We start from the raw sequence: 27,442 nt of genomic DNA on the forward strand, positions 1-27,442 counted from the left end.
GAGGGTCAGTATATTATTATCTTGATAGGAAGAATGGCAGCATCCAAGAAGAGACGGTGCTGGGGAAGGAACTAATTCGTCTATATCTTAGTCTGAAGGCAACCAGGAGGAAGTTTGTGGCCATAGGTAGCAAGGAAGAGGATCGATTTTTGTCACTGAGCAGAGATTGTGCACTACATAAAAGCAAGCCTACACAATGATACACTTCCTCAAACAAGCCAACACCTTGTAATAGTGCCACATCCCATGGGCAAAAGATATTCTAATCAACACACTGCATCATAGGAAAATGGTAGAGAGACATAAAGAAAGATACTGCATGATTGCATTCCTCTAGTCACAAGTGCTACATACCTACACGTTAATATGCACACACACACACACACACACACACACATAAACACACACACACACACACACACACATAAACACACACACACACACACACACACACACATGCCTATCTGATATGCATAATAATAATGTGCAGTCTCGAGTCCTGTGCGATTGGATTGGACCAGGTGCTGTGTTCCACTCACCAGAGGTCTTAGGATCCCGTGGTGGATCCTGTGTGTGTCCTTGGGGGTGTCCAGAGACACCCCTGGCAAGGGACCACGGTGTTCCCTTGATGTACTTCTGTTGTCCAATTGCTCTGGCTAGGATTTCAAGTGCTATATTGAACAGATAGGAAGAAAGTGGACAGTCTTGTCTAGTCCCTGATTTTAGTCGGATTGGTTTTAGTTTCTCTCCATTTAGTTTGATGTTGACTACTGGTTTGCTATATATTGCTTTTATTATGTTTAAGTATGGGCCTTGAATTCCTGATCTTTCCTTGATTTTTATCATGAATGGGTGTTGGATTTGTTTAAATGATTTCTCAGCATATAACGAGATAATTATGTGGTTTTTGTTTTTGAGTTTCTTATGTAGTGGATTACGTTGATGTGTTTCCTTATATTAAACCATCCCTAAATCCCTAGGATGAAGCCTACTTGATCATTATTGATGATTTTTGTGATATGTTCTTGGATTCAGTTTGCATGGACTTTATTAAATATTTTTGCATCGATATTCATAAGGGAAATTGGTCTGAAGTCTTCTATTTTGTTGGGAATTTATGTGGTTTAGTTATCAAAGTAATTTTGGCTTCTATAGAATTAATTGAATAGAGTACCTTCAGTTTCTATTTTATGGAATAGTTTCGGGACAGTTAGAATTAGTTCTTTTTTGAAGGTCTGATAGAACTCTGCACTAAACCCATGTGGGCTGTCCTGGGCATTATTTGGTTGGGAGATTATTAGTGACTGCTTCTATTTCTTTAGGGGGTATGGGGCTGTTTAGATCTTTATTTATAGTAGTATCTGATGATGCCTAGGTTTTCCACAAGTTCTGGTCTTATGTCTCCCTTTTCATTTCTAATCTTGTTATTTAGGATACTATCCCTGTGCCCTGTAGTTCGTCTTGCTAAGAGTTTATCTATCTTGATACTATTTTCAAAGAACAGGCTCCTGGTTTGGTTGATACTTTGAATAGTTCTTTTTGTTCCCACTGGTTGATTCCAGCCCCGAGTTTGATTATTTTCTGCTATCTACTCCCCCTTGTAAATTTGCCTCCTTTTGTTTTAGAGCTTTTAGATGTGCTGTCAAGCTCTTAGTGTGTGCTCTGTCTGGTTTTTTTTGTGGTGGCATTCAGAGCTGTTGGTTTTCTTTGTGGGACTACATTCATTGTGTCCCATAAGTTTGTGTATATTGTCCCTTCATTTTCATTAAACTCTAAAAAGTGTTTAAGTTCTTGTTTATTTCTTCCTTGACCAAGTTATCATTGAGTAGAGTGTTGTTCAGTTTTCACGTGAATGTTGGCTTTCTATTATTTATGTTGTTATTGAAGATCAGCCTTCTTCCATGGTGATGTGATAGGGTGTATGGGATACTTTCAATATTTTTTTGAGTCCTGTTTTGTGACTGATTATATGTTCTATTGTGGAGAAGATACCATGGTGTTTTGAGAAGAAGTTATATCCTTTTGTTTTAGGGTAAATGTTCTGTAGATATCTATTAAATCCATTTGTTTCATAACTTCTATTTTCTTCAATGTATCTCTGTTTAGAGTCTATTTCCAGGATCTTTCTATTGATAAGAGTGGGTTATTGAAGTTTCCCACTATTATGGTGGGCAGTGCAATGAGTGATTTGAGCTTTACTAAAGTTTCTTTAATGAATGTGGATGCCTTTGCATTTGGAGCATAGATATTCAGAATAGAGGGTTCATCTTGGAAGATTTTACCTTTCATGAGCATTAATTGTCCCTCTTGTCTTTTTTGATATCTTTGGGTTGGAAATTGATTTTATTCTATATTAGAATGGCTACTCCATCTTATTTCTTCAGACCATTTGCTTGGAAAATTGTTTTCCAGCCTTTTACTATGAGGTAGAATCTGGTTTTTTACCTGAGGTGGGTTTCTTTTATGCAGCAAAATGTTGTGTATTGTTTATATAGCCAGTCTGTTTGTCTATTTGTTTTTATTGGTGAATTGATTCCACATTAAGGCAACTTCAGACCAACTTCTCTTATGTATATCAATGCAAAAATACTCAATAAAATTCTCTCCAAACTAAAAGGGCTATTAGGTTCTTTACTGAGAGTCAAAACTGCAATGAGAACTTCCAGTTTTCCAAATGTCTCTGACTAATTGCTCTTTGATAGTAACTAGGCTTTCTCCTACTTAGAGCACATTACAGGAGGTTGTATAACAATTAACCAAAGGTCATCAGAAGGGAACTAATGATTTATTATAGGTTCTAGGGTAAAAGATAAAATATTGATTGGGTTTACCTACACAAAACTTCACTAACATCTTAGTTATGGTTTGATACCTTCAGTGAACCTGTTGATCTGAGACAGTTGTTGAACTTTGTAGCATGTGGTCATGTATTCTGAAATATGTATAAGTGCTGAGGACAAAGAGACGAGGAACATCTAGAGAAAAGATTTTTTTTTTTTTGCCTTTCTCCACTTAGACTATTTTTTTTTCCTTTTGCCCACTTAGAAGAATTTTTCCCTTTCCCCACTTAGGATCTTTCTGCTTTTCCCCTTATATAACTTTCATCGGAAATTTTTTATAACTTAGTAATAACTTCTATAATCACTTCTCTAAATTCCTTCTCTTCCAGTGACATCTGGTTAGTAGGCTCAAAATTAGAGCCCAGCAATTCCTGCTGAGCTAGAAAAAAGGCTGCATTGCTTAATCCTCCTCTTAGGCTACAGGTGTTAATCACCTAAGCCAGCCTACCCTCAGAAAGACCCAGTACTTTTTAGAAGTTATCATCAGCATTTCAGTACAATGAGAGAGCTAGGAAGCCCTGGGACACTTAGATTTTAAAGGCATTGCCAGGGTCCTACTCTGTGACTCCACTGCTATCCTGGCTCAGAGCAATCCTGGACCTCAAACTCTACTATAGACAAGAAGTGATTTAAAAAAAAAAAACTACATGGTATTGATACAGAGACTGACAGATGAATCAGTGGACTAGAACTGAAGATCCAGAAAGAAAACCAAATATTTATGGACCCTAGATTTTTGACAAAGAACCAAAAAAAAAAAAAAAAAAAAAAAAAAAACGATGGAAAAAAGAAAGGATTTTCAATAAATGGTGATGTTCTAATTTGCAGTCTGTATGTTGAAAAATAAAAATAAATCCATACTTATCACCTTGCACAAAGCTCAGTTTCAAATTGAACACGATTATCAACATAAAATATGATACACTGAATCTAATAGAAGATAAACTCATTGACACAGAGAGGGAAATGTCCTAAACACATATCCCATGGTTCATGCTCTAAGATCAACAATTCATAAATGTAAAATAATAAACTATTTTAGATCATCTCCCCATTAATGTAACAATCACTGTAGTCATCAAATGGTTTCCATGTAAGATTTGAGGCAATTACCATATTAACCATTTTTTTTTTAATTTGGTTGGTTAATTGTTTGGGGGGTATTCAATTTGAAATGAACAGGAGATCATTTCCTGCCTGCGAACAACGTGGAGGGAGTCAGTTCAGGAAACAGATAGCTACTACAGATAATAAATAAATAAATACTCCAAATGAAGGCAATTTTTAAACCTTTCATAGCATGGCAAAAAACACTTTAGTCATTTACAGACCAAAAGCTAGAACCTCTTTGTAGTGTGGGCATTGGGCTTAGCAGCCTAGTCTCAGTATACTAACATACTTGGAAATTATCATAAAAAAATACACTGAATAGTTTGTCTTTAGATCTTTAAAAACCTCAGAAATACTTATCAAAATAAAAGACTATAATAAATTCAACAGAATAAGTTTCATTTTCTTTCAACAAAAATTTAGGCTTTTTATAATAATAAATATTTGTTATGAGTAATTCTAGCTCATTTGGTCATAAATATATATGTTTTTAGGAAAATAATTCTAAAAACTTAAAATTTATGTTTTGTATTATTATGTATAACATTGGCAAATAAGATAAGACATGCTCATTCATGTTAAACTCATAAATCTACTCCTATTTATTGAATCTTTTAAAAATCAGAAACTTCCCTAGGCAAGATCTTAAACTAATGTTCCCACTTATGCCATGACATTTTTAGCAGATATTTAAATGTATTAACTGATCTACTAATGAGTAGAAATCTGAAAGACCAGAATCTCTGTTACCTTTCACATAATGATTCTATTCAATGTAAACTATGACTACAATTAGAAAAATACTGAAATCCTAAAGTCAAATCCTCACCTCTTTTATCAGTCATAGAACATATTTTAATAGCTATGGTACTGTAATCTGTAATCCCAGCACTTGGCAGTTGAATGAAGGAGGATCAAGGCCTTTGACTGTCCATAGCTACATAGCGAGTTTGAGGTCAGCATGAGTAATGTAGGACTGTCTCAAATAAACCTGTCCCCTACAAATCAAACAGAAATCTAATGTTAGTATAAAGATATAAAAAAGTAAATATTTCTGTCACTTCAGTAGGAAAATGTTGACCAGAAATACTAAAATAAATGTACAATTGGAATTTTTTTACTATAATTTTGAAGGGAAAACTATTGAAATCTGGATATCCATAGAGTTCCCTGTTTAGAACATTATCTTGACAGCATATAGCCCAGAACTGGTAAGAAGCAAGGCTTGGAGAATCACAGGAGTTGCCTTGCCCAGAATTTAGAGATGGCAGCAAATAACTGTAAGTATCACCTGTTTTTTTAGACTGAGGAAGTTCAATTGATGATGACATGTTCCAATATAATAATAGAAAAACAAACAAACAAACAAATAAAAAACTATTATTTCTGCTTTAGATCTTGGCAGGGCCATTCTAGCCCCATCGTTTGACAAAAGCACAACACAGCTCAGAAAATTGTTTTGATGACATCTTCCGGGGTTATACATGGTGGTATTTATGAGACCTCTAAATGATCCCTAGGATTAGGAGCATAGTGTGTAGAGTTGGGAGTGGATATATAGACTGGAGAGATAAAATGGGAAGCATGGTGATCCTTGGATTGCCTGTGCCACATACCTTTGCAGTTGTGCTAATAGATTCAGTGCAGATTGCCAATACCTTCTATGAGCACTACCCTAGCACACAGTACAGTGCTTTCTATTCTTTTTCCGGGCTTTTGCCTGTGAGAGGGAATGTAGCTTGGAAACTACTGGTTGGTGTGTGGAAGATAAAAATCATTGGATCGGTTCAAAGCTATGGGAGCTGCCAGTTAATAGGCTAAGCTTCAGACTACATCCTTCCAATGGATAACTAGGGTCCAGTCTAGATGAATTTCTGGATCCCCAGGATACATGAATAGCATGCAGTATTCTAGAGTAGTATCCAGCTTAATGATACTTCTGTTGCTCTTGTGTCTTTCCCTCTTCTGTATCCCACAAGTTCATTCTGCTTTCTTGGCATGACTCACAAATGAGCATTGTGTATTAACCTGTGATATATGAGAGGAGTTGTCTGAATAGAGATGAAATATTGAGTCATGGCAAACAAAACTGTGGAAATGGAAACCATCCAGGGGCAAATGTTGTAAAATTAACATAGTCTGTGAAAGAAAAATGCTTTTGCTTTCAGAAGGAGAGTGAATGGAGTTTTTCACTAAGCTGGAAGGGGGCTAATAAAGACCTTTTTTAACTGGAGAATTTAATAAGAATTAACCAAAACCCAGGTGCAATTATTCTTACAGGAGTGAACTGGATAGATGGGTAGAGTTTGGCTAGTATAAGATACTTGATTTAATGACTTTTGAGGTCCTTTTTCGAAATCATGATCAATAAATTCTGCCGTCTGTGACATTTCTACTATATTTGTTTGAAAGATGAATGAACTAGGATACATAGATATAACTTTATATTATAGTTCTTGAACTTTCATGATGTGACAATTAAATCTGTATGATCAGGACATATTGTAGAGCTCTGCATTAGGCACACATAATCTATAGCTCCTGGGGACATACACGCAAATGAACAAACATGACTTTATAGTGTTTCTTGTTTTCAGAATGGAATACATTTTATAAATAATCTAAAAGCAATAGGTTCAGTTTCTATGTTCTTAGAGATAGAACCTTAAAGACCCTAAAAACTCTAAAAAATAAAAAAGAAAAAAGAAGAGAAAAGAAAATAAACTTGAAGCTTTAAATAAACAACAAAAACCCTAAAAACAAACAAACAAACAAACAATTAAAAGAAAACATATTTTTTTTGAAAAAATAAAACTAAAAGAACCTAAAACCCTAAACAAACAAACAAACAAACAAACAAACAAAAATCTAGATCTCTACAAAGACCCAAAAAAACAAAAAAAAAATCATTACCACAAACAAACAAACAAACAAGGAAAGAACAATAACCACACTAAGCCTTAAAAAAAAAATCTCGCCAAATACACTGAGAACAACCCTAAAATCATTTAAAAAAACGTAAAAAAAAACCCTAAAACAATAGAGCAAAACCTAAAACCCTAAAAACGCTAAAATTATTAAACAAACACTAAATGACCGAAAAAAGCTATTTTTTAATCTTAATAAACATTTTTAAAACCCTACAATTCTATAAATAAGAAAACACAAGAACTCTAAAAAGACCCTAAAAAAATTATAAAACCCTAAAAAAAAATCCAAAACTCTACAAGTCTAGATCCCTAATGAGACAATAAAAAAAAAAAATTAATAAAAAAAAAGATAATGAAAAGATACAAAACCACCACCCCAACAACTACAAATTCTTCTGCCTTAAAAAATCGCCAAAAACACTGGAAAAGAAAATCATTTTACAAACCTTATTAAAAAAAATGCTTAAAACAATTTTTAAAAATTTCTTAATTAAATTAAAAAACAAAACAAAACTAAAAAATAAAGAAAAACCCTAAAATTCTAAAACAATCTCAACAACAGTAAAAAGACCCAAAAGAACTGTAAAACCCTAAAAAAAGTTTTTTTAAAAAGTTCTAAAAACACATCAAAACTCTGAAACTCAAAAAAAAAAACTTGAAAACCCGCTTAAAAAAGCAAAACAACAAAAACAAACAAATAAACAAACAAAAAACAACAACAACAAAACACCTACAATACCCTGAAACACTAACTAAAATCCTGAGACTATAAAAACAACCCTACCCCCCCCAAAAGGCTTACAAAACCCTGAAACATTAACTAAAATCCTAAGATACAAAAATAATCCTAAACCCATAAAAAAAAGCAAACACACACACAAGAAAACAAAAAACCTTTACAAAATTCTAAAACCCTATAAAACACTAAAAGTATAAAAAGAAACAAAAACAAAACAAAACAAAACAACAAGAAGATCAAAAACACACAAAAAACTACAATTATCCTAAAATTATTCATAAACCCTAAAAAGCCCTAAAACCCTGAAATACCTTAAATTTCTAGGAGAAATCAAGATCTAAAATAAATAAATAAATACATAAATAAACACATAAATAAATACATAAATAAACAAACAAACCTCAACCCTACCAAAAACAAACAAACAAACAAACAAACAAACAAACAAACAAACAAACAAAAAACTTGTAAGGACAAAACAACCTCCCAAATTTAAAACCATTAAAACCCTAAAACTCTAAATAACCCAAAGGGCTTTACCCTCCTGCACCCCCCCAAAAAAAAAAACCCGAAAACTGTAAAATACTAAAAAGCCCGAAAAAAAAGCCTAAAACATTAGAAGAAGTAAATAGAAAAAAAAATCTAGAATCTTTAAACAAATACTGAAATAGTCCTAAAATCAAAAAAAAAAAAAAAAAAAGAAAAGAAAAGAAAAGAAAAAGAAAAGAAAAAGAAAAAGAAAATTCTGAAAACACACCTATCAGCTAGGCAGTCATTCAACTTACATATTTTAGCCTGCTTCTGAGTGCTGGTATTAAAGGGGAATAAAACTATACTTGACTCCTTTTTGTTTGTATAATTGTTTTCTAAAAGATATTTTTTCTGTGTGTGTGTGTGTGTGTGTGTGTGTGTGTGTGTGTGTGTGTCTGTGTGTGTCTGTGTGTGTCTGTGTGCCTGTGTGTGTGTCTGTGTGTGTGTGTGTTGTCCAAAGAGGTCATCAGATCGTCTAGAACTAGAATTGCAGGTGGTTGTGAACAACCATGTGGGTGTTAGAAATTGAACCCTGGTCCTGTGCAAAAGCAATCAGTGGGCCTAAGCAGTGAGCTATCTCCTCAGTCCTTTCTGCTTGCTCTAATCTCTACTTCACTATTCATCTTGCCCAAATATGTCTTTAATTCTTACTTCTTCTGTCTTTTTTTCTGTGATGAATTCTTATTTGCTTTTCTCTTGCTTCTCCAATTACAGCACCAAGATTCTGCATTTCCTTTTGTTTTGGAAGATTCTCAAGGAATCCTAAATCCAGATTTTAGGGCAGTTATTTAAAATTCTTGCTGGTGATTCTGACAATGGTTTCCTCATTTTTTTTAAAAATTAGGTATTTTTTCATTTACATTTCCAATACTATCTCAAAAGTCCCCACATACCCACCTCAACCACACCCCCACCACCACCACCACATCTTGTCCCTGGCATACCCCTGAATTAAGGCATATAAAGTTTGCAAGACTGATGGGGCTCTCTTTCCAATGATAACCAACTAGTCCATCTTCTGATACAACTGCAGCTAGAAACATGAGCTCTGATATGCTGCTAGAAAAATGAGCTCTGGGGGGTTTCTTTAGTTCATATTGTTGTTCCACTTATGGGATTGCAGACCCCTTTAGCTCCTTGGGTACCTTCTCTACCTCCTCCATTTCGGTCCCTGTGATTCATCCAATAGCTGACTGTGAGCATCCACTTCTGTGTTTGCTAGGCCATGGCAAAGCCTCACAAGAGACAGCTAAATCTGGGTCCTTCCAGCAAAATCTTGCCAGTGTATGCAATGGTGTCAGTGTTTGGAGGCTGCTTATGGATGGATTAGTGGATTGAAAACCACTAATTTGGACACAATGGGGCTACTGCTGCCAATGTAGACTGTTTATCCAGTGTTGCTGGTCAGAAATCTCCGTTCTTTGAAGGCAATGGGTTTTCCCAGAACAGGCTTCTTCTGAGTCCCCAAACTTCTGTCAACACCTGTTCACCTTGATGATGATCACTGATGTATCAAATGACCATACTTAGTAAATTAGAGTAATACAGTTTTCTTTTCCACCCTAGAAAGTGGGGATTCTAAAAATATGTGTACTAGCTAAAAGCAGTGATGGTGCTCTTCCTAGGGTTCCTTACATAGTGTCCTCCTTGGATGTTCCTCTCTGATCTATACTCACCATCTATGCAGCTTCCTCTCATGAACAGCACACATGATAACACTCAACACATCTGATCTTCAGTCAGCAGAAATATACTAATTATATTTCCCATATGGCCCAGTTGCTCATGATTCTGAGGCATAATCATACATGTTGTATTGCCAAACAAAATGACACTAATTGTCTAGTATATAATGAAGCATATTTTGTATGACTCTTTTCAGGAGTCTGTATATTCAATGATGAACACACCATCAGCAAATGAGTGAATTCTTGTGAGATGATGTCATCACAGAGGGAACCAATGGGCTAGAAAGAGAAAAGAGAGAGCCAAACTCCCTTTCATAATTAAAACTTTTCTATAACAGCATTATTAAATTATTTTTATATGTAAGTCATATCCCTCCTGACCCATTCAATTTCTTCCAAATATATTCACACCTGGGGATTAATCTTCAGAAAATTATTCTTGGGAAACACATGTGATTATTTCAACATCTATAGTAGTGTGGGGGCATTATTCTCCCTACGTCATGTACACTTAATATCTTTAGATACCTCCTTCCCTGTGATAGCCTTGCAGCTCACTGAGTGACATGTGCATTTGATGATAAATGATACACAAACATTGAAGCACCTTACCATATCCTGTCACCCATATCATGTACAACATAGCAAGAACCACACCTGAGTTGAAAAATAGAAATATATTTTATAGTGTCTTGAAGCTAAAATCCCCAAATTAATCAAAATATTATTTGGACTCTGTTACTTTATACCAGTGTTTTTTAAGTGTACAAGTCGCAGGCCTTTTCTGTGACCCTTTGCACAGGTTTATAGTGTCCTTTTACCATCTTCATCCTCCCCACTATCCTCCATTGGTATCAAATCTCCCCCTGCTGCTGCGCTTACTCTTCCAAAATACCTCCTATTTTTTAATGCCTCTTATTAAATTTATATTTTCACAATTGTCATTTTGAGTTTTACTTGTCTAACCTAATATATAGTATTTTAACGTTCCATCCATTTTTTTGAAAACAAAGCCCTGCACTAATACACATAGATGAGAAATATATTTCTCTCTCTCTCTTTTTCTCTCTCTCTCTCTCTCTCTCTCTCTCTCTCTCTCTCTCTCTCTCTCTCTCTCTCTCTCTCTCTCTCTCTCTTTCTCTCTGTCTCTCCTTTTTAAGGCATTCATCCAGTAGTTGACATCTAAAATCACTCCATAGCATGTATGTTTCATACAGTGAGGCAATCAATATTGATGATATGGATATGTAGTGGTCCTTCTTAGATTTTTTTTTTGAACTTAAATCAACCTGGGAAGATAGAATCTCAGATAAAGATCCTCCATCACATTGGCCTGTGGCCACACCTTAAGGAATGATTTTTTTTATGACTGTTGTTGAAGGATCTAGCTCTCTATGGATAGTGTCATATTCTATGAAGATGATGTACAGGGTGTGGTGGGGACCGTGGAATGTACTGAAAACGATTTTTTTTGAAGAACTGAAGATCTATGTGCCATGAACAATTAAAGTGTCCTCTAATTTGTAAGTAAATTTTATACATACCTGTGTCCAGTATTCTGTCTACACATATTTCAAAACTAAAATTACCTCATCTATTTCATCCTGTTTTACTGCATTTAATCTCTGAAATTCCTTGTAATCAGAAGTGCTGGTAAATTTTAAAAACCTTTAAAATATGACTGGGAGATATCAGGTTTGTTTTAATTTTATCACAACTTTGTAAGCATGCCCAAGATCTATGTTTTCCTCTTACTTTCCAAAGAATCCATAATTCATGATTGCCATTGGTTTCAATATATGTCATTTAACCCTGTCAAATTCCAGGTTTTTTTGCATAAAAATAGTTCTCCTCTAACTGTGGGTTTTCATAAAGTGAAAATTGGTGTGCTATCCAGTGTGCTGCCTCAAAGAGTCTGGCAATATTTATGATAAGAAGCACAGCTTAAAGATAACCAAGGGAAAGGTTGGAACATGAAAAATAACCACCATGGATGTTGTCAAGTCAGAAACCGAAGACTTTCTCAGAACGAAAATAAAAACAAAAATGAAACAAAACAAAACACAAACCAAACAAATAAATAAAAATCCAACAACCAAACAATAAAAACAATGCAAGGGTGAAATTCTTTGGCAGAATATTACTCAGATCATCAGGCCTTTCAGTTCGGATTTCATTTATTATTTCTAGGAGGCCATATGAAAAGGTAAATTCGAGATGCTGAACGTTTCTGAGTGTAACTAGGGAAGGAACCAGCCTGAGAGGGGTTCTATGATGTAAGCTGAACTAGGGTGATGTCACAGAGCACTGGCTGGAGGTTGCGCATCTATTCCACTTGGAGGCACTAGAATCCATTGAAGGTGAGTTCACTATCTTCACAGTGGTGTGTCAAAGCCAGGTCATTTTTTCCCACAGGCTTTTGGTGCCTGGTCTGTATCAGGAGACAGAATCTTGACAACTAGGATATTTTTCTATGGGTAAGTATATTTATGTAGTAATTAGGACCCTCATAGCTACAGAAAGCTAAAAATTTTCTCTCCTACAGAGAGTTACTGTACAATTTACTTTCTCCATGTTTATTAGCTAGGGAGATGAATGGTCTAGGTTAGTTTATCTCCTGAATTTATTATCCTTGCTAACCATATCTAGATCACAATTCCACTAAAATGCCAAAGCTCCTGTTTGTCCATGTGCATGTTAGAAGTTATTAGTTCTAAAAGGCTGATATTGCCTCGACTTTTTGAGTTGTTCTTGAGTTCAGTGATGCAATGGCTTCATCGAATAATTCTGAAGCTGGGTCAGGAGAAACAATAAAGAAGGACAGTGGTGTGCTGTGTCCCTGGGAAGATATTTGTGAATGCAAGAACTTAGCTCAGAGCTTACGCGTACAAGAGAATCATGGTGACCCCTCTGGCCTTTTATTTTTTTTTTCTCTTCTTCTTGATCATTGGGGGTAATTGTCATAGCACCACCTAAATTGACATAGAAATTCAAGGAGAGGATCCTCATCAGAGACAAATTTACTCAGGTCTGAAGAAATAAATGTTGATCTGAGTATGTTATTCTGAGCTCTAGAGAATTACTTGTTAATTACACTATTTTTATTTCCTTGTTTCCTTTGTTTCTTTGTTTGTTTGTTTGCTTGCTTGGTTAATTTTATTTGAGTTTCTGTATGTTTAGATTTGGCTGTCAGGAAACTCACTGTGTAGACCAGACTTGTCTTTCTCTCACTAAGGTCTGCCTCACTCTGCCTCTTGAGTACTATGATTAAAGTTATGGGTCACTACCACTTCCTATTAACTTCTCCATTTGATTGTTTGTTTTGTTATTTTTTGTTTGTATTTCTGTTTTGTTTGTTTTTCGTTTGATTTTCGTTTGTTTTCTTTTACTTGATGTTGTTGTTGTTGTTTGTTGTTGAGACAGGGTTCCTCTCTATAGCACTGACTGCCCTGGAACTCACTTTGTAGACCAGGCTGGTCTCTAATTTAGAAATCTGCCTGTCCTTGCCTTCTGAGTTCTGGGATTAAATGCATGTACCACCATGGCTGACTTATTAACTTCTTATTTTTATAAAATTAATTTTAGGAGCTCAAATCTGTTTAGCATAGTCTTTTTCACCTGCTCAGAAGTTCTCGTAGAGAAGAGTCTTGGTCCAGCTTTCACTCCCAACCCATAACCATTGCCCATCAGGAATTCATATATATGACAGAGGCAACAGCATTGTGTCTGGCGTAAACGGGCAAGATCTTCAGTCCCAGGCAATGAGCAAGTATGATATTTGAAGGGAATGGAAGCCACAAGACAGTGTGATCTACCACAACAGGTCTACAGCCAGGTAGAAGACAATACATCTGAAGAGTCTGAGCATGACATCACTCAAGAAGAAGAGTAGGAGGAAGCCTTCTTCCCAGGCCCTGGGGAATATTGTTGGCTGCAGAATTTCTCACGGGTGGAAGGAAGGTAATGAGCCTGTCACCCATTGGAAGGCCATCATTCTAGGTCAACTGCCAACAAACCCTTCTCTTTATTTGGTGAAGTATGACGGAATTGACAGTGTCTATGGACAGGAGCTCCACAGCGATGAGAGGATTTTAAATCTTAAGGTCTTGCCTCACAAAGTAGTTTTTCCTCAGGTGAGGGATGTCCACCTCGCAGGCGCACTGGTTGGCAGAGAGGTACAACACAAATTTGAGGGGAAAGATGGCTCTGAGGACAACTGGAGTGGGATGGTGCTAGCCCAGGTGCCATTCTTACAGGACTATTTTTACATTTCCTACAAGAAGGATCCGGTCCTCTACGTCTATCAGCTCCTGGATGACTACAAGGAAGGTAACCTCCACATCATTCCAGAGACCCCTCTGGCTGAGGCGAGATCAGGTGATAACAATGACTTCTTAATAGGTTCCTGGGTGCAGTACACCAGAGATGATGGATCCAAAAAGTTCGGAAAGGTTGTTTACAAAGTTCTAGCCAATTCTACTGTGTACTTTATCAAATTTCTCGGTGACCTACATATCTATGTCTATACTCTGGTGTCAAATATCACTTAAATTAAAAAAAAATCACAAAGTACAGAAAAGTAAACTTATAGGATTGAAAAAAATGTTTATTTTCTTGTGTTGGGTACTTATGGGTCTTTGACAACCTCAGTATCTTTGTCAATAAAATTTGTTTTGTTCTAAAAATTAATACGTGTGACATGACATGCTTTTAGTGAACACATTGTTGGAAGAGATGGACTATGGTGGAAAGAACATCAAAGCAAGATGAAAGTTGCAATACAGGCTGTGAACAGTGCATACATCTAATATTACACAGGCTAAAATGGACAGGACTTAGATTCTGTGGTCTGCATAGTGAGCAAGGAATTGGAGATATGACGTAGAGGAGCAGGGATGGCAGTAAAAGATGGATTTTTAGGAAGAAGGGGAGAAAGACAGGACATAGATAGAATCTCTGGAATGAAGTCTGAGGGAGAAACAACAAGTTGGGGGAAAGAGTGATAGATAAAAGGAATGTGGCCTTGTTACACAAAGTGCAACCCAGAAAACTGATCCAAAGAGACTCAGAAATCAGACAAAATCAGGTTTCATTTGAATAATGAAACCAAATGAAACTTGTCTCTCATTTTAAGATTTATTATCTTTATTTATATGGGTGGGTAGTAGCTTGAGAGTATAGGTGACCACAGAGACATGAGTTGTCAGATCCCATGGAGCTGGCATTAAAGCTGATTGTTAACCATTGGATATGAATTCAAGAAAACAAATCCAGTTTTTTTGCGGTACAAAAGTACTCTTGACAACATGGTCATCTCTCTATTCCCATTAAGATATCTTTTTAAGAAATCCAATATTAACATGCAGAAAAGAGACCAGGTAGAAGTTAAGAAAGATTAAATTGATGGTAACCTTTAAAAACAATAAAGGACACAAAAAGGAGTAAAGGACACTGAGGAACAAAAATATTCTAAGATGAAGTTCTCAAAATGTGAAGCAGGAGACCCAGGAAGAATAGAAATTTTCTGCAAGTAGTTAAAATTGGACATATCCACATTAGGTTCTTTGGTTTCTTAACAAATAGCCAGCCGATCGGGTCAAATAGTAATTTAAAAGAGAAAATGAGTATATGGTGAGATAATATATGGTGGGGCATGGATCCTGAGTGCTTTCCCTGAGCACTCTTTGCCTGGGATGAATCCTGTGATCTTTTGGATGTCTCTGTGGAGTGCCCCAGATGACCATCAAAATGTTCCCCATGGCCTGTTCCCCTGGCTCTCCTCCAAACATCTGACTCCCAACATACCTATGTACCATTTCAGCCTGTCTATTCCCTGGAAATTCCAGTCTTAAATTTATGTGTGACCTCATTCTCATAAAACAGTGAAGGTGTACTCAATGCATATGTGCTGACCTCTTTTCTATGCCAGTTCTCATGGGTTTCAAACTCTATGAGGTTGCCCAATATGTTGGTCACTACTCCTGAGTAGCCCCTGTGCTTCATGGGGGTCTTACTGGGTCCCATAAGCACTCTGAGTGTTTCTTTTGTTTGTTTGGTTTTATTGTTGTTGTAGTTTTGTTTTTGTTTTTGTTTTCTTTTGGTTTTTTTTTTTTGTTTTTTTTTTTGTATTGTTTTTTTTTGTTGTTTTGTTTTGTTTTGTTTTGTTTTTAGTCAGGCTTTTCATGGACTCAATCATTTGTGTTTTTTCTCTAGAATAAGTTTAAATGCCAAATGACTTGAAAATACTCTCTATTGTTGATTAATTTTGGTATTTAAGAGAGTTTTTGTGCTAGCTGGATGTCTTAATTAGGTTTCCAATGCTGTGAAAAATCACTATGACTAAGGCAACTCATTAGAAACATTTCATTAGGGCTTTTCAACATTTCATTGCAGTTTCAAAGGTTCAGTCCACTATCATCAAGGAAGTAAACATGCAAGTGGCTGGGAATATGTGTTGGTGGAGAGGAAGCTTAGAGTCTTCTGCATGCAGGGATGGTGTCTTCCACACTGAGCAGAGCTTTAAAGCCTCACAGTTATATGCTTCCTCCAAAGAGGCTACACCTACTCCTATAAGGCCACATCTCCTCGTAGTCCAACTACATTCAGAGTGCCATACTGGTTTCATAGAAACTTGACAAGATCTATAGTCTTGAAAGAGGAAGAGCCTCAGTTGAGAAAATGCCTCTTTAAGATCAAGCTGTAAGGAATTTTCTTAATTGGTGGGAGAGGACCCAGTTCATTGTGGGTGGGGACACCCTTGTGGTGGTAGTCTTGTGCTCCTCATGGAAGCAAGACTTAAGGAGCATGTCAATAAGCATCACCACTCCATGGCCTATGCATGAGCGTCTGGATCCAAGAACCTGTGTTGTTTCAGTTTCTTTCCCAACTACTTTGATGATGAATAGCAATGTGGAATATAAGCTGAATAAAACTTTTGCTATGGAAATAGCTCTTTGGACATGGTATGTCCTTACAACAATAGAAATTTTAAGTAAGACAATTTCTTAGAGAAACAAAATATCTAATAGTACCACTGTCACTTATCCTATAAGGACAAATAATGTGTAGGTGTTTTATTTTAATTTAAAGGTAAGATATTCTCATGTATATAATGACATGCAATTGTTCTAGTTTGCATCTTTCTCACACTGATGAATACTAACATCAAACATAACTTGGGAATATAAGGGTTATTAGCTTACATGTTACAGACTATTACCAAGGAAGGCAAAACAGGAACTTGAAGCATTACCAGGAAAGAGTGCTTATTGCTTGACCCTATCTTAGTCATTGTTCTATTGCTGTGAAGAGACATCATGGATAAAACAACTATTATGAAACAAAGCATTAACTGGGGGCTTGAATACACTTACAGAAGTTTAGTCCAACATCAAGTTAGTGACCGCAGCACTGGAGCAATAGAACTATTGATCCTTAGACAGAGACAGATATTCTGCCATTACATTGGTTTCTTGAAAACTCAAAGACCACCCTTATTGACACTACCACTTCCTCCAATGAAGCCACATCTTCTCTCATTCCTTCTAATCCTTAAACACACTGCCAATCCCTGGTGACTAAATATCCATATATATGAATCTATAGGGGATATTCTTATTCAAACCACCAAAAATCATGTGGCTTGATCAAATATTTTATTTAAATACAGAGTAAAAGCCTCCCTTTTATAAATGACTACTGATGAGCTTACCCACAGTTGCCTACCCTCACACATCGACCATCAAGGAAGAAAATGTCCCATAGACTTACCCAAAAACCAAGTGAATAGAGACAATTCTTCAATTGTTTTCTCTCCTAAGGTGACGCTAGATTGTCAAGTTGGAGATAAAAAAAAATCCCAGCACATTAAGGTTTATCCTGCTCCATAACCCACACAAACATTATTCATCCCAATCTCCTCCTTCTGACTAGGTATAGACCCACTTCCCTCCATGGCAGAAGTGAAGGGTAAGTACCTCCAACAGCAAGAATACTCAATAATAGGTGACAAGTACTGAATATGTCTTATAGCCTCACAACACCTACATTCTAATGTGTGTTACACTTTCTGGGAGACACTCCAATCTGTCCAACTTCCTGCCAAGTCAGCTTTAACCAGAAAAAATTCTCATCAATTAATCCAATGACTTTTAATTGATTTATTTCTCCTGAGGGAATGGAGTGTTACCCCTTCATGGATGTATTGGTGTCTGATTCATAAGTAATAAAACCCACTACTATTAACAGCTAAATCACAGGTGCTATGACAAATAACAACTCACATGAGAAGCATCACATTTAGTTAAGCCTTTTCAGAAGTTTTATTGGAGTTTTATTTATGTACTATATAAATCCATTGATTTATTTATTTTTAAGTGTGTAATTTAATGATTCTAAACACATCTCACCACTGCCATTTTTCACTCATTTTTCTGGTACTTCATATGATATTGAAATCTACTATAATACAATAGTGAATTCAGAAAAAAGACCAGTGGTGTGGGTAGCAGCAAAGTTCTTGAGTCTCAAAGACAACAGATACCGTGGCTGAATATTCCAACTACAACAACTAGGTAACATTGGTTCTACACTTAGCATGCCGTTTCTAGAAAAAAAAATTAAAGAATTAAGCCATGTTTCCTCTGAACCTGACATGTTACTATCACAAATGAAAGAAGGATCCATGATCACATGAATATGAAAGGGGCATGAAGCAGCAAAATTGTTCAACTTATTGGCAGCTAGTCAGCATTAACACAAGAAGGGACAAAGACAATAAACAGCTTTGAAGACATGTCCAAATGACCACGTTCATTTACAAGTTTTTTACCCATTCCATGCACATTCATTGATTGATTAACTCATTGATTAAAGCCATCAGGTTCCAATCACTTTTCAGAGAGCATATTGTACTACCTATGAACATTGTACTGTGGACCAAAGCCTTCATCTAAGACCCATGACTGACATTTCAAAACAATTTAACCACAGAATTCTTTATTTGAAACAAAGTGATAGGATCCATCTATCTCTTCAAGGATATCTCCGTTTTGTTCAAAAAGAACAAAAATGCAATGCAAGTTCAGGATATTGATCACCTATCCATGCATCTTAAACCCATAGGTTCTAGCCAGAATGTAAGGTCAGAAGTCTAAACTTCACCTATACTACAACTAACTCTGAAGATATCTAGCAATCTCCAGTTCCTTTCTGGTACTTACCCACACCAAGTCTGCATTAAGGAATATAGTCTAGTGTGAGATAGTGCCAGCAGTTAATTGCAAAATCCCACTATGAGTTGAGTTGTATGTAAACTCAGACATCTGTAATATAGACACACATGCATATTCACAAATACTCACAGAAAGAGGCAAGAAGTAGAGGAGCTGAATCTTAGAAATTCTCAAGGAAGAGAATGAAAATCTTGTAAGGCACAGAGGTAAGAGAAAAACTGTGTCTTTCTGCACAAAATCAGGCCATTCTGTCTTCCATCACTGAACGGGAAGGCTCACTATCACTTATCACTATCTGATAAGGTATAGACAGTTGATGAAGGATGAATAGTCAGTTTTCATCAAAGGTATTGACTTTGAAGGTGATAGATTGTTCATTCTCTACTGGAAGCCAGATGTCCAAGAGTTTATGGGAAACACAAATGATTTGAATGGGTTGTAACAAAGGGGAGAAGACGAGATATGAAGTTGGCAGGAGGAGTTAGGTGGGAATGGGCCAGGTTTTGTTCTGGGAGGAGTTACTAAAAGAATTGGAAAGTAAATTCCATCAAAATATAGTGTATGAAATTCTCAAGGAATTAAGGAAAGTAGTTCTTAATATACCATGTCTGTACTGAACACACACAGACCACTTATATGTCCATCTTCTAAATAACAAATTCTTATACAGCAGTTTCATTACATTGAGGGCAAAAGTAATCCAGAGGTTATTTAAAATAAAGAAGAATCTGGGGAGATGTCCCAGGGGTAAAGCCAAGTGTTTGGTCAAACATTCACCTACAACACCAGTGCTTAGGAATTGGAGTGGCAGAGACAGAAGGATGACTGTGGCTTCCTGAATGTCAGCCTCACTCCTAGCTCAGCAAGAAACCCTGTCACAAGGGGAAAATTAGGGAGTGAAGTAGCAGAAAACAGTATACCCTTCCCTATCCTCTGCACTTACCTGTATATTTCTGTATGCATACACACATCAATATGATTACTGTATAAAAGAGGTTACTTTCCATAAATTATAGGCAAAAGCAATGTTGTTTTAACCTAGAGACCTGAAGACTTTTATATCATTAGGGTCCTGGAGAAACTCTCCAGATATAGAGGATTGATATATCTTCTTCCTGTGCTAAGGAAACCTCAGTTAAGTGTGTGTGTCAGTGACTTTAAACACCTTTCTTCCTCTAGATTCCTATTTATACCACAGAATGGTCTGTAAATAATGAAAATATGAAAATAAGACTTTTTCAGGGTGTTGCCTTCTTTTAAAATCATATTTATAATATTTTACTAAATCGATGGGAAATCTTCTGCTCCAAGGAACAATGGATTCAATCCTGTTGACTTCTGTTTTATCCCATTATGAATAGGAATTAATTATACATCAACATTTCTCACGATTTGAACTAAATCAGGAATAAGGGATATGTTTCCATAAAAATAAGTAATGCCAATATGGTTAATCAAGTATAAATGTGTGTGTGGGTGTGGGGTGGGGTTAGGATGCCTTTGGATTATTTGAGAATGATGGCTGATCAGAAATATGTTATGCAAATAACCCTAAACTGTGAGAAATGAAAAGAAATGATATAAACTATACTACCAAGTGTCATGGCCACTTATTAGTTGATTTCATTTTCTTTTTCATTCCTTTATTCTTTTGAATAAATGTGTGCCACAGATGATCACACGTTCAAATGTGTTAGTTTTCCAGGTGATGGGCTGTTTAGAAAGAATTAGAATTTGTTTTATTATTAAAGGAGACTTGTCACAGAGCCTTGAAATATCAAAAACCCATCAGGCTCTCTCTCTCTCTCTCTCTCTCTCTCTCTCTCTCTCTCTCTCTCTCTCTCTCTCCCTCTTTCATTACTCTCTGCCATCTCCATCATAAGTTGTTGGCTCTCAACTACTGCTCTACATCTTTTGCCTCTGTGTTGCCATGGTGTCTACCATGATATCCTGGACTTGCCCTCTGGAACTCTAAGACCACAATTAAATGTTTCCTCTTATAAGTTGGTTTGGTCATGATGTCTCTCACAGCAAGAGAACAGTAACCAAGACATACATACTCCTGTTTATTTTTTGAAACATTCTTTATTTCTTTCATTAAAGTTACCTTTAATGAAAGGTCCATTGAACAGTTTTAAGAATAATGTTAATGGGCCCATATAAATAGTGCCAATAGGTGTGGCACTCTCAGGAGGTGTGGAATAGTTTCAGGAGGTGTGACATTGGTGGAGTAGTTGGGACACTGATGGAGATGTGTCTTTGTTGAGTTGGTGTGATCTTGTTGGAAGAAATGTAACAATTTGGTGGTAGGCTTGGATGTCTGCTGTCCTTAAGCAATCTCCAGTTTGACACAGTCTCCATCTGCTTCCTGTATATCAAGACCTAAAACTCATCTCCTTCTCCAACACTGTGTCTGTCTGAAGGCAACCATGTTTCCAGCCATGAAAATAATGGAGTAAACATCTGAAAAGAAGTTACAAAGTGTTCAAAATTTACTATGATCCTGGTGACACTTCATGTCAATAGAACCCATACTAATACTCATATAAACACTCAAAAACACATTTGATGTTGAGTGGGAACAGACTTTAATGCCCTCTGCCTACTGCCAGGAAGCTATTCATTTCCAAGCAGCTATCAGATGAAGATGTAGAACTCTCAGCTCCAAATGAACCATGCCTGCCTGGATCCTGACATATTCTTAACTTGATGATAATGGACTGAAATTCTGAACCTGTAAGCCAGCCCCAATTAAATGGTTTTCTAATAAAACATGCATTGATAAGTGTGTCTGTTTACAGCAATAAAATCCTAACACACACATGTACATATTCACCTAGATATACTGAGTCACAGACACACACACATGGAAATATTCACACACACACACACACACACACACACACACACACACACACACACACACACACACACACACACACACACAAACACATTCATTTACAGGGACTTTAGATTCAGCCAGTACCCATGCAATTTAATTGGGGTGTCGAATACAGGTGTTTGTGGAACATGACTATTGCTCTTTCTTTTAGGAATTATGTGGACAAAATCTGCACACTCACTTCATTCCTCCTCAACATCAGAAATCTCAATTTAAAGAAAGTGAGATAATGAGAAGTAGTTTTAGATACCTCTTTTTTTTTTTCATTTGAGTAGCTTCGACTTCAAATCACCAAGGAAAAATAAACATAACAGGAAAGAAATTCATATTAAAATGCCCTTGACAAGCTCATAATACATTCTCCATAATGAATATAAACTTTTATTTAGAATTCCCAAGGAAATGAGACTTTTGAAAAATCCTTAATTTCAGATAGGCTTTGGTATTTCATTTCCCTGCAAAGGAAAACCAATGTAAAAAGAAAGAATCTAGATTGCATTGTGCACAAGTTGAATCAGAAACATTTGATATTGTGCATTCAGGGACTCACCACATTTTTACAAATATATATATATTGGGGGGGTGAAAGGAGACATCTGGAGAACAATAAGACCCTCATTAGCATTTAACATTCCTGAAGTCAAGTAATAACCTCTAACAACATCAATAACAACAACAACAAAAACAACAACAAGAATAGATGTTCATTAGAAAGAATTTTTTTTTAATAACCTTCCATTAGCCTCAGAAAGAGGGGGCATGATCCATCTGCAACACTTTATACTTATTACAATTACCACTAAAGTTTTTAAAATAATATGGATTTTTAAAAATGAAATTGAATTAAAATAGATTTTTTTAGCTGTTAAAAGGGGGAAAATGTGTTCTAGAACGAAATAAAGAGTGTAAGAAATAATTGATTTTTTTAATAAAGAACATCCTTATAACTCATGTGTCAGTAAGTATCAGAATTATAATGCAGTTGATTTTCTCATTGTAGAATAATTTTAATGTGTTTGAATATTTCCAGTTGCAAGAATGGATCTCAGAATTTTCACAAGACAAGAAGAAGTCACCAAGTAGTTTCTCGCTTTTGTTTCAAAAGTCTTCGTTCCTTTTCTGCAGAGTCCCAGACATTCCAGGGAAGGGTTTGAAACATCCAACAACTTCTGAGACCATAACCTCAGAGGGAAGCTACCTTTCTCAGTAAATGGAACTAGGAAAGCTGAAAAGATTCATCCAATCGCTTTAGAACAAAAGTGGCAGCTGGTTCACAGAACAAGGTATCATTTAGCAACTCAGCCAAGAAATAAGAGGATTTGAAATGATAATAACACAGAGTAATAAAAACCACTATGCAATTGTAATTTAATTGCATATATATACTTTGGACAGAGAAAGCAATCAAATCTTGGGATCTCTCTGCTCAGCACAATGAAACTCTGGGTCATGCTGCAGATGTCCCAAGTTTATGGCTCATCACAGATACTGGAAGTCTCTGGGAAACTAGAACTACATCATGTAAGTGCTGTGAGTCCAAAGACATGACTTCATAAATTGTTCAAGTCCTCATCTTGCTTGGAAAAAAAAATCACAAAGCACCAGAAGTAATAAGAAGTTCATGGTATCAATGTCAACAGGTAAGCACTACTAACAAATATCTGTTAAGCATTGGATTGTTACCAACACAAATGAGGAGATGATTTTTAAATTTAAATGCAGTTACATTTTAATAATTCGTAGTAATGTTAAGTGTCCAGTGTGAAACTGTGGGTTTAGGGGAAGTTGATGAAGTGAGAGACAATATGGCCAGCAGAAGGTTCTGTGCTCTGTGAAGGCTGACATGGGAGGAGTGAAGGATAATTACCATGCATCCCTGGTTGTGCATCTGGTTGTGTAAATCCACTGACACTACACGGATGGGGGTGAACTAGGGGAAGACAATGGTACCAGATTCTTAGTCTCTGGCATCCCATATAGGGCCTTAAAAAAACATAGACAGTCTAATGTTTTAGAGCTTTATTTTAGACAGCAGTGAGAAAAACAAAGGGTAAAAAGATTGTTAGACTTGCCATGGCCAAAAGGAGAGATGGGGAAAGACATAGAAGGAAGGACAGAAAGCAAGTTAGAGAGTAAGAAAGGTGAACACTTAGAGAAAGAGGTAAAAGTTTACAGAGTAAGGATTGTAAAAGTTAGAGAGAGAGAGAGAGAGAGAGAGAGAGAGAGAGAGAGAGAGAGAGAGAGAGAGAGAGAGAGAGAGAGAGGGAGAGACTGATGTAGGGCTAAGTAGCCTCTCATATATTGGGCTTGTTATCTTGCTGTTGCTAGGTAACTAGAAGTTATCTAACCCAAAGATCAGAACCTTTGGTCATTTTGTATGTGACTGCTAGCCATTAGCCACTGCTGGGCGGGAGTGCTTGTGGGTTTGGTAACTTTACCAGGAGCCAGGGTTTCAGAAACACTGAGTAAATGCCTTCCTTCCCATGTAGGTGAAAATTACGACCCATTAGGCTTCATCAGGTTTAAGGACTTCAGCATGACTGGAGACCAGGCATTTTGTACATAGCACAATGCCCCAAGCTCAATGATCAAATTTAACTCTAGCCCCTAGATTTTGTGGTTTCTCAGGCAGAACACCAGGAAAGAGGATGTGAGTTTGAAACTCTGGACACTCCCACCATAAGAAATCAAGGCATGGAGGTGGGGTGGGGTAAAATGATCTTAGAAGAAATCTGTAAAACAGTGAAAGGACAATTGAAAAGACATATGGAAAAGACCAGTAACAGGGGATGCCTCAGGAGATCATCCTTGTTTTCATAGCTTGGCAAGACAAAATTCAAATGACCAGTAGTACTGGAGGAGAGTCTGTGAATGCATCAGGGAGGGTAGGGTAAGGGTAGGAGGGAGTCAGGGAGGGTGAGATAGAGAAAAATGTAGAAGAAGAAAAAGAAAGTGAAGGAGAAGAATATGGAGAGGAAGAGAGAAGAAGGAAAGGAAGAGGAATGGGTGGAGCAGAACGACAAGGAGAAGGAGAAGGAAGAAGAACAAAAGAAGAGGAAGAGCAAAAAGAAGGAGGAGGACTTGGAGAAGTAGAAAAGGAGAAGGTTAAATAAGGAGGAGAGAAGGAGAGAAGGAGAATAAGAGAAGGAGGAAGAGAAGGAGAAGTCAAAGGCATAGAAGAAGAAGAAGAAGAAGAAGAAGAAGAAGAAGAAGAAGAAGAAGAAGAAGAAGAAGAAGAAGAAGAAGAAGAAGAAGAAGAAGAAGAAGAAGAAGAATGAGGAGGAGAAGGAGACCAAAGACAATATCAAGAAGAACAAGAAGAACAAGAACAAGAACAAAGAAGGAAGAAGAATAAGGAAGAAGAATAAGGAAGAAGAAGAAGAAGAAGAAGAAGAAGAAGAAGAAGAAGAAGAAGAAGAAGAAGAAGAAGAAGAAGAAGAACAAGAACAAGAACAAGAAGAACAAGAAGAAGAAGAAGAAGAAGATGAAGAAGAAGAAGAAGAAACAGGAGTAGGAGGAGAAGGCGAAGGAAAAGGAGAAGCAGAAGGAGAAAAGAATAAGGAGGAGAAGGATAAGGCAAAGAAGGAGAAACAATAGAAGAAGAAGGTAAACAAGGAGAAGAAATGAGAAAAGATGAGAGGCATAGATAGACAGACAGAGACAGAAAGACAGAGAAACTTAGACATACAGAGTGAGACATGCACATAAACATTCACACAGAGACACACAAGTAGGCACAGAGACAGAGAAAAATATACATATAAAGAGAGAAATGCACAGAGATATTCACAGAGTTACACACATTCACACAACTTAATTAAGAAGTATTTAGAAAAATATATCTATGAAATCACGAGGATATTAAGTACTAAATTATGTGAGCAATGAGGAGGAATGAGATCCAAAATAAATTTTGCAAGTCCTCCAACATTCTCCATGCTTCCACACAGCTTAAGCTGTGGGAGTATCAGTTATAGGGCTGTAACTTTTGTTTTCTTCATTTATAATTTACTGTGAATCTCCTTTCTCCACCATTCAATATGGTCAGTAGTTTCCATGTGGAAGGACTTTCCAAAGCATGGCATCTAGTGACAAAGAGAAAACAATTTAAAAAAAGAGTCTCTATGCTAGAGCCAACTGTACAAACAATTTGTAGTTATTCTCTAAATGCAGGGCTCAAAGAACACAGAGGCTCCTCTAGCTGCTACACAGATCTTAAGTATGGCCCCACAGCATCACTGGGAACCTATTGACAATTCTCACTCAGGTCATAAAACTATGGAGCATTCCAATTTCTTGAGTTCCAGAAAAAAAGCCATTTGGAAGCTTATCTCCATAAAAGTAAAGATTGCACTGAAATTTATGAAATGTGAGAATAATTTTAAACGTGAAAAATCATTCCACACACACACATTAAAAAATACATGTAGGCAAAATTGACAGCAATCTATTTGACACAACACCCACCCACACACACACACACACACACAGAGAGAGAGAGAGAGAGAGAGAGAGAGAGAGAGAGAGAGAGAGAGAGAGAGAGAGGAAGGGAAGGAGGGAAGGAAGGAAGGAAGGAAGGAGGGGAGAGGGGTATGGGTAGGGGAAGAGGTGGAGAGACAGATGTACACTTACAATAATTATTTTTAAGTTAAGTTGTCAAAACTCCTGACACAATGAATGTACAGGAAGAGATGTATATGGCAAAAACTCACCAGGGAAAGACTGGCATGATAAGGACAGCATAGTAGGAAACAACAAGTTCATCTGTGGCATTAAGAGCCTGAATGGGCCCTTCTCACATTTGGTTGGATTTAGAAGCCAAGATTTAGGTCAGAACTAGCCAGTTCCCTCCTTCTTGCGCCAGTGACCTCCTTCTGCTAGGGCACAGTCACAAAGGTTCCACAACCTTTCTAGAGAGTTTTTCCAGTTTGAGACAACTGAGAATGTGGGAGAAATCCCTCCCACCCCACAATCTTAATTAAACTAAGCCAGGCAAGTGCAAAACATTTGGAAAACAGTTTAATTTCAATTTTGAAAAGAGAACAGAGAGCTCTACTTTGAAATGGACTAAATTAGTCTTTAGGTTCCATTGTGCACACTAAATGAAATACAATGTAAAAGATTCCGTTTTCTATGTAGCAAATGGGGCTGAAAAGAACACACTTATGGAGATAAAATGCAAAAAAAACTGGGATATATAGTAACAATTCAAACTGACAGTGTGAAAAACAATCTATTTACTTAACTGTCCTGTTGACCACAGTGTCATTCATCATTGTGTTAGGGGATACAATCTAGTGATTAATCATCAGGGTTTGACAGTAAAATCCTTAGGCTCAATACACCAGACATTAGCTGTAAAATGATTTACAAGAATGTAATGCCCTTTGGTGTCTTCTCTGTGAATCTGTTGTATGGATGCCCTGTTGTTGGTTGTTTTAGTTGTTGGTGTTGTTTTACAATAAAAAT

The 27,442-nt window shown here is 36.6% G+C and overlaps 1 protein-coding gene across 1 annotated transcript; it reads left to right on the forward strand.

Moving 5' to 3' along the window:
- Positions 1–13,704: 13,704 nt before the first annotated feature.
- Positions 13,705–14,388, forward strand: Gm21476 (predicted gene, 21476). The gene has a single exon (XM_017318835.1). The coding sequence runs from the start codon at positions 13,705–13,707 to the stop codon at positions 14,386–14,388; it is 684 nt and encodes a 227-aa protein (XP_017174324.1).
- The last annotated feature ends 13,054 nt before the right edge of the window (positions 14,389–27,442 follow it).

This window comes from Mus musculus, chromosome Y (genome assembly GCF_000001635.26).
Source record: "Mus musculus strain C57BL/6J chromosome Y, GRCm38.p6 C57BL/6J".
Lineage (NCBI taxonomy): Eukaryota > Metazoa > Chordata > Mammalia > Rodentia > Muridae > Mus > Mus musculus.